The sequence below is a fragment of the Stylophora pistillata genome, chromosome 9, assembly GCF_964205215.1.
Source record: "Stylophora pistillata chromosome 9, jaStyPist1.2, whole genome shotgun sequence".
In the NCBI taxonomy this organism is placed as follows: domain Eukaryota; kingdom Metazoa; phylum Cnidaria; class Anthozoa; order Scleractinia; family Pocilloporidae; genus Stylophora; species Stylophora pistillata.
In genome coordinates, this window is record NC_142527.1 from 1,367,872 (window position 1) to 1,376,393 (window position 8,522).

The window sequence follows — 8,522 nt, forward strand, 5'->3', positions numbered from 1 at the left end:
AACAATGAACGAAGCACGATCATCAGACTTGTATTTCCGATCGGCTAGAAGTTTTTGGGTTACATGAACAAATAAGCTGTGTGCAAAAGCAGGTTTTTTACATTCACATCGCTCTACCTACACTCCCCCCCTCCCCCCACCTTTGGAATTGGAACAGGGTAAACGTAAACTTCCTGTCAGGCAACTTACAGATCACCGGATTTACCCATGCCACTTTCCCGCCCCCTCCTCCCTCATAACCCCTTTGTTATGAGGAGCACCAAAGCGTGTTTGCCCGGTTGCAGCAATCATTTTTCATTGCCTTGCATAAGTCGATCAAAACCAAAGATGTAATCAAAAATTGTGAAACGATACCTATCCCACAATATTCTCTCAAGGACTAAAACAGCAACAATTGCAATAAATTATTCAATTTAAAGCCAAGCGCGGGAAAACGTTCAACTGATAAAAAGCGCGGGAAAATGCACATAAAGTGTTGTTCGGATATCAATGAGAGATTCTCTTAAGCCTCATTTGACTGCACTAATAAACACCTACTTCTCCATACCCCTCTTTCCCTGTTTGTCGTATCATATTCCTTGAAGCTTTCAATGGTCCGAAAATAAGATTGAAAGTCTTGATGCGGTGTTACTAAACCGGGAACACCAATATTCAATACTACTTATCACAGACTCCATGAATTCCTTTGAGTGGTTTATATAGTTTTTGAATGAGTCAGAAACGATTATGTAGAGAGCTGTCTACTGCCTTGTCCTTATCCCCATGAGTTATCAGTGCCGGGATAATTCACTTGGACGTGGGTTCCATTCACTTCCGCTCTTTCGGCTCACAGCGATGTTATCGGTTTCCCTCTTGTTTTTTTCTGACAATAATAAAGAAAAAAATTTTAAAAAATTATTTTCAAGTCTTTGTATTTAAAAATACACGTAATTCAAAAACGGCATTTGAATCTGTCAAGTTGTACAAACCTTTGAAGGAGGGATGCCGAAAAAGCTTTGGTTTAGCAAAAATACAATGGTTTTGGGCAACATATTGAAAACTGAAGATTGAATTTTGCAGGAAGTCACATTTACAAAGTCTATATGCCATTTCTCGCAAGGAAATTCGTTGATGGACCGGTGAGGGACGATTTGTAGTCTCCTCTTAATACTCGCTATTGTGTCTTTGTATTCCTTTTAAATATTAATGAACTGTGATGTCGTGACCTTCAGTCAGTGCTACTTTGATCGGTGAACGAGTAAAAAGTGATGAACAATTTAAACCTTTTTGGAAGATGAACATTAATGGTCAGGCGCTATGCAAGGTTTCTTTTTTATTCTGGTAATACCTTCAATGCTGTCCTGCAGATTCATGCCGATAAAACGCGTTAGAACGAAAGAGCTTCGCGTTTTCTTTTGTGATTGCGTGCATAGGGAATATCGATCACAGATTTTGTGTAAGTGAAAAAATTTTACTCGCGCCATTATAAGAAATCTCGAAAGCCAGCATGCAAGTAAGTAAATTGACTTGTACCTATCCTGTCAGGGAAAGTTTGCCTATATTCCTCAACAATGTAAGGACCAGTTTTTTTGTCAAGAGGGTAACTCACAAATTAGGCAATTAGGGTAAATAACTTTCAATCACTTTTATGAAGAACGTCCTCTTTACTGACATCTAGTTTTAAGAATGCTTTTCCCTCGCAAGCGAGAAAAAAAAATTTCTCTTACTTCCAATATGAGTGGGATTGAAGTGTGATGCAACTCCTTCCGGTTGCGTGCTGCCTGTTATGCGATGAACACCAAAGCGAGGTTATTCTATTGTTTTCTTCGGCTCCAGGCTCCAAATTTATTGTCATAAATTAAAATTAATGACGATTAAGGGCCGCAATGCATGCTGGTGGGGCTGGGCCCCCCCCCCCCCGCGCTGTTGAGCCATCGCTTGTGGGAGTTACTATATCAAGGGCGAGGAGCGGGGCAAGGAAAATGGTCCGAGATATGAGTGGTCAGCGGTGAAATAGCTTTAATGCAGCATGTAGAGACAAGTCATTTGTAACTATTGTATTTAATAATCGTGGTATCTATCCCGAAATGTTAACAGAAAACTTCGCTACATAAAAATTAAAAAAAAAAAGAACAACTGAAAAAAAAAAAAAAAACAAAAGCGTAGATTGTACAAATATTTTTCAGTGCTCTAACAACTAACGAAGGCATCGGGTAAGGCGTCGGTGGCTTCGGGAAAGTGTGATATTTGCTGCGTGACGGAAAAAAAATGCATCTAGATCTTGACCTTCGGTTGTCAAGAATTGTCAATCAAATTTTGCGCGAAATGGTTTTCGCAATCTAGTTCATCTGTTGCGGAAAATTTTGCAATGGATGAAGACCAAAAGCTAACAACGTTAAAAGAGTTAGAGGTGGACTTTTTGAGAGAAGAGCTCAATGGCTTTTCTGTTGAAGGCGATTATTGCTTCGGATATTTCGAAGGAAACAGAGCAGAGATGGATGATTTATTAGTATCATTTCAGGCGTTGAACTGCACGTGTTATATACTTACAGAAAGCCATTCAAAAGAGAAAAACCACAAAAGATTTTCTCAAACAGGTATGTAACTATTTCTTTCAGTGTTTTGAAGTACAAAGATCCTGGTTTCCTATTCTAATCTGTCTAATTCAGGGATAATTGAGATAGATAAGAATCACCTCTTTCTTTCAGAGTTTTGTGGATTGCAGTCTTATGCAAACTGTGAAAGACGACCGCTACGGCTGCACTCCCTGTTTTTATTTCATTTGAGTTTCTTTGTTTGTTTTCGTTGTTGCTGTCATTCTTTTGTTGTTCATCTGTCTTTACTTTAACGGTCAGCTAACTGTGGCTTTGGGTCAAATGTTTTCATTGTCGGGTTCTTAGCGCCTTGTGAAAGTCCCAATTGTAACCTTTGCACTTTAACCGGAAATAAGACATGTTGCTGAACAATTCTTTTTGTTTTCATTTGTCAGCACCTCCTGTCTTTGAAAATAACCGCGGAAATGTCCCCATACATTTCTTTGGCCATCCCTTTTCAATCTGTAGCAGTGAAACTCGACATTGTATACATGGATCTACAAAGGTTGGTTATAATTACAATAAATGAATAAACAGACAGATAATTCGAAAGTAAACAAATAAAGTAATGAAAAAAATAGAAGGGAAACTGAGGGTCAAGAGGTTGAGTTTGAGCTGCTAATGACCAAGTTACCCAAAGAAATGTGAGGGGAAGGGTGTTGACCTCATATTTCTTTGGTCAAATAGCAGCGAGGTCAGTGAAAATCCCAAATGATATCGCTGCTGAGAGAAATATAAATTTTGCCCCCGTAGAACACGTCCGTGATCCATATTTAAATCCTATGTATCGCTTAGGATGCCCGCGGAGATTGTACCTTGAAGAAAGACAACAATAACGTACACGACTATGCAAGCAAGAGCAGAATACGTTTGCAGAATTCGAGAAAGTTGGATTGCTCAGCCGTTATGCAGATCCGTTGTATTGAGGTGTATAACGATTACTTCGTTGACAAGGCAAGGTGCCTGTCGGATAATGGCTTTGTGATGGCTAAGAGGGCCATTCTAAAAGAAATCAATGACAAATCGAAAAGAGACCCGGGATTTAGTTTCCGTACTTCGACGCGGTTCTACGTGAAGATCCCCTTGAGCTCCACCCATGTCAACCACCCTGTCGGGGAGTCGTCCACGATAGGACAATACGTCGATAAACGTGTAGTCGACAAAATCTACGAGCTTGTAAAAGAAAAGATAACCAACCTTTCTGAGGTGCAAAGGTCCCTTGACAAGTATGTGGCAGAAGAATTATTTTCTTACCAACCCGAGGAACGAAGACCGAAGAAGACAAACAGACGATACTACCCTGGTCGCCGGGACTTGCGTAACCACATTGCCATGGCAACCACATTGCCAAGGCGATTTCAGCAGTGAAGTATTGCGATGATGACCAAGAGGCATTGGCTAGAAAAATTGAAGAATGGCAAACCAAGTCTCCCAAAAGCAACTTCTTTTACAGAACCAGAGACGTCGTCATTAACGACATAGATAAACCAAGATCTAGAGCTGCTGGGGAGACCTTCCTCTTTGTTCATCAAGAGCCATGGCAACAACGAATGCTTGAAAGATATGGTAGTGAACTGGCCTTGATGGACGCCACATACAAAACTACAAGGTACGCAATTCCTCTCTTTTTCGTTTGTGTACATACTAAGGTGGGATATAAGGTCGTGGCTGAATTTATGTGTCAATCAGAGGATCAAGCCTCTATAAGTGAAGCACTTGCTATAATTAAGGGATGGAACCCAGCGTGGAATCCGGCGTACTTCATGGTGGATTACTCCAATGCAGAAATCGCTGCTCTCGAAGAACAATTTCCCAAAAGTGTGATGTGATTTCCACAGATTGCAAGCAATGCAACGCTGGTCGAAGTCAAAGAAGAATGGCCTTTCGTCTGCTGAGCAGGAAATATTCTTAGAGCTCATGAAGAGCATCGCCTATGCTCCTACGGTAGACAAATTAGAGAAGCGATTAAATGCTTTGAAAGAATCCCGACTTTACAAAGACAAACCTAATGTTCAGAACTATCTAAACAACACATGGCTATCATGCAAAGCTCGCTGGGCGCAAGCTTTTCGAAAGCAGCAGGTGACAAACATAGTTAACACCAATAATGGTACTGAGGCGCAAAACAAATTGTTCAAGTACGATTACCTTCCGAGATCAATTGACAAATCAGTTTATGGCATTGCAACGATGCTGGTAGAGTCTTTCGTTCCTGACTCGCACAGAAGCTATTTGGAAAAGAACTTGAAGTTTAGCGATGCCTATGGAAGATACAATTCTAGGATACCGTCGTATCTACACAACCGACCACCACAGTTCGTTAAACACTGTTTGAATAGTAGATTTGCTGCTGGGGAATTCACCGAAGCCGACGTCTCATTCGTAAATTTTCAGAAAGGCCAATTCAACGTGAAAAGCGCAGCTAATATAAACAAGAAGGAGCTAGTTGACTTTTCGTATCCAAGTTGTACTTGTACCTCGTGGCTGAAAAGTAATTACCCCTGCAAACATTTCTTTGCAGTGTTTGCCTGCTACTCTGAGTGGGGATTTGAATCACTACCCCATCAATACAGGAGCAGTGTCTTCATCTCTCTTGATCTGGATCACTTGATTATAAATAAGCGCGACAATAGCGCACAGAGGTCTGGCATTCTCCAAGGTACAGCGAAAGTATCATCATCCTCTGACGACCATGTAAGGCTAGCCAACACCTCTGGCGATGAATCAATGAAGTGCAAACGAGCAGAAGCAGATCCTGAGGAGAGGTCAGATGTCCAGCTACCCAACAACAGTCCCAGTGGCACCACTCTGGTTCCTACAGTTGAAAAACTGAGGAAACGATTTCTTGATGAGATCGATACTGTCAAGAATACTGCGTACATAGTAGATGACGAGAGCACAATGTCAGCAGCTCTGAAGGAATTGGAAAATATTTAGCTGATGCTGCAGAAGAGCTGCTCGTCAACAAATGGTATTCCTCTCAGAATAAGCCCGGTCAAGAAGAAATTAAAGATCACGTCAACTATATACCATCAAGTATTTCACAAGCATTTGCCCCCCAGACGGCGCTGGAAAAAGAAGACTCCGAAGGCTGATGTGATTCTCGTTGGAGACAGCAAAGACGATGTTGATGATGGTGACGCTAAGAGAAAGGTTAGCTGCATGTTTAATGATAAACTGAATCCTGAAAGGAAAATCAGATTTGGATCGCTTGATTTCGATGCTCGTGAGATGTCACATATTTTTCGTGTATATCTACTAGGAAATAGCAGGTGAGGGCTTCTCATCTTATCGGAAACATAATTGCGTCATCACTCGTGTTTATATCACGTCTTGTCAACTTATGCTAGCGCTGTGTTTCCATCAAGTTTCAGACCATAGTTTTTTACCCTCTATCCATGTGTGTTTCCTAGCTAACCGATATGAATTTTTTTCAGGCAACAAACGTTTTTGTTGTGGACTTAACTGCGAGTGGCAACGATGGGCAGAAGACTTTATCGCAGGACGATAAAGCAAACGCTTCCTCTCCAGATCTTGAAACGTTAAGGTTAGGTGATGAGTTATTTGATAAATAAGGTTAGTTTAAATGTTAATTCACTTTGGAATTTTGGTGTTAAAAGGAACGGAAGCGCTGAGCCGCCAGTGAAACAGCTGAAAGGGGAACCTACCAAAAGACTGTTACACGCCAGTAAAATGGGCCTGAAGATGACAGACATCATGTTCCATGCCGGACCTGCCAAGCCAACTGTTTCTGATGCATGGACGTTGATCCATCCAGAGGTTGCCAAAAGAAATAAAAATTTTAACAGCGCAATACCAGCTTTTGAGCCCGGTTGGCTCGTGGACAAGGTGCTTGTCTTTTTATTAACATCGAATTTCGTCGATAGAGGCATAGCCTTGATGTTACTTTGTAGTCACACCTACAAAGTGCTTCGTCTCAAAACAACTTTCTCCCTTTTTTTATTTTCTTGAAGGTTATCGAGGCAGTCCTGTGGCGCATGACCTTAGTCTACAGCGATATTTTTGTGGCTGACACAACAATGGCAGAAATGGTAAAGCGACATTCCAGCACTCGCTTGCTTTGGTCAGGAGAGAACTTTGCCCACATTTGTAAAATATTTATTCCTATGAACAACTCTGGAAATCACTGGACTCTTTTGGTGAGGACATAACAATAACAATCTTTTTTTATAAACCCCCTTAAAGTCTAGAACTTTTCAACTGGACTTGACATTGTGAATCAATCATTAATCGCTCTCGTGCTTTTGGTTTAAAGGTTCTGGATCGGCAGCAGAAAACCAGACATTACTTCGATCCCATGAATGGGCGCGTACACACCATTTTGAGCAGTAACTCAGTTCCTAAAAGCAAATCGATGGAACTGATCGATGACATTAGGTGACTTACTTCTACCCGGTGTTTTCCTTTTAATTAGGTGCACGCAGATAAGTCATAGTTATGTAATTGTTGTACTTTGTTTGACTCTGCAGTGCCGTTGCTGATCTCAAAACGGGATGGAACTGCAAGTCATGGCCGTGTGTTGAGCCACTACATTACACACAGACTGATAGTTATAACTGTGGTGTGATTGTATGTCTTGTGAGTAGCATAACCACTTGCTAAAACCTGCTTTGATATGACTCTACATCCTAGTTTCGAATGTAATAAAATGTTTTGTTTGTTTGTTCTCAGTTTGCTCGGTGTTTGTGTGAGGGGTTAGATGTCAATGGAAGTTACAACGTGCAAATGGAAAGAGAGAGAATAACGTCTGTCATATTTGGCTCCTGTTACGATGACCTTGATGAGTAAGCTTTGATGGTATCAAACAGTATTGTTTCTCAAATGCCGCAAAACTCTCATCAACTAACTGTATCTTTTTGTTCAATTACAGGAGAAACACCGCAGTCTGTAAGATTTGTAAAGATGACGATGGAGAGGATTGGCTTGGGTGTTATAGCTGTGGCCAGTTTTTCCACGCAAGTTGTCTGAATGTGCCTTTCGCAGAGACGCTTACACAACATTTCACCTGCCGTTAGGGTGGCTTCTTTTCGGATCAAGTGGACTTTAATGTCATGTCTAGACCTTAATCTACCAGGATTGCGAATACAGTTCTTGGTAATCGATTAAAATATATATTCAGGAACGTCACGGATCCAAAATCGTAACGTGATGGAGCCAACAATATGAAGAACATCTCAGAGTTCAAGATGTTTTATTTTTGTTCGATTCGACGTTTAGTTTTCATCCTGAGTGCTTCTGTTAAAGTGAATAGAAAGAAAAAGTTTGAACGGAAAACATAATTATTTATCATATGGTTGTTTTGAGAAAATGTCTCCTAAATCGAGCGACCTTTATCGAAACATTTGAGGGATGGTAAACACATTAGCCTTAATTTGGCTGTTTCTTGAAGCTCTGAGTTTTCCTCCTTGGATATTTTAACACGGAATAGAGGCGATTGTTTATATATAATATGAAGTAAGAGAACTTCAGCTACTTGAATTTTTGTTATGAAAGTTTTCCATCTTAGCCTGTAGATACAAACTTATAAAAAGACTAAAAAACTATTCAGATCGAGAACTAAATTTTTGTAGAGTTCCCTAGCTTTTCTTTTCCCGGAAAAATAGTAGAGATTGCAAAAATCAAGTGAAAAGCGCGCCAGCTGTGATTAACGCCTTGGACAACCGGAAGTCGGTCACGATACTTTCTTTACGTCGCGTAGCAAGTTACCAAACAAAAATATAATTTTTAGATACCTCTCCCGATACCTTCGTTGCTTATTAGAGCAGTGAAAAATATATTTATAGTCGAAGCTTTTGAAAAATTGCTTAATTTGTTATTTAGCAAAATTTATTGTTAACATTTCGGGATTGATACCACGATTATTTAATGCAACAACTACAAATGATTTGTCTCTACATGATTCATTAAAGCTATTTCACCGCTGACCAC

General features: G+C 40.4%; 1 protein-coding gene across 2 annotated transcripts; it reads left to right on the plus strand.

Moving 5' to 3' along the window:
- Positions 1 to 5,499: 5,499 nt before the first annotated feature.
- LOC148722755 (uncharacterized) lies at positions 5,500 to 8,516 on the plus strand. 2 transcript variants are annotated; one of them, XM_088732567.1, is made up of 8 exons: positions 5,500 to 5,726; positions 6,011 to 6,120; positions 6,194 to 6,422; positions 6,548 to 6,625; positions 6,850 to 6,971; positions 7,064 to 7,172; positions 7,266 to 7,378; positions 7,465 to 8,516. In XM_088732567.1, the coding sequence occupies exons 1-8, from the start codon at positions 5,514 to 5,516 to the stop codon at positions 7,607 to 7,609; spliced, it is 1,119 nt and encodes a 372-aa protein (XP_088588693.1). In that variant the 5' UTR covers positions 5,500 to 5,513; the 3' UTR covers positions 7,610 to 8,516. The 2 variants fall into 2 exon arrangements, with proteins under 2 accessions (XP_088588693.1, XP_088588692.1); XM_088732566.1 differs by having other exon boundaries at positions 5,501 to 5,726; positions 6,548 to 6,733.
- Positions 8,517 to 8,522: the final 6 nt, after the last annotated feature.

Excerpts from the sequence above, each read along its gene's own strand:
- LOC148722755 (XM_088732566.1), top strand. The coding sequence starts at position 5,514 with ATGCTGCAGAAGAGCTGCTCGTCAACAAATGGTATTCCTCTCAGAATA. Across the intron at positions 6,121-6,193 it reads CCAGATCTTGAAACGTTAAG|GAACGGAAGCGCTGAGCCGC; the intron begins GTTAGGTGATGA and ends TGGTGTTAAAAG. Across the intron at positions 7,173-7,265 it reads GTGGTGTGATTGTATGTCTT|TTTGCTCGGTGTTTGTGTGA; the intron begins GTGAGTAGCATA and ends GTTTGTTCTCAG.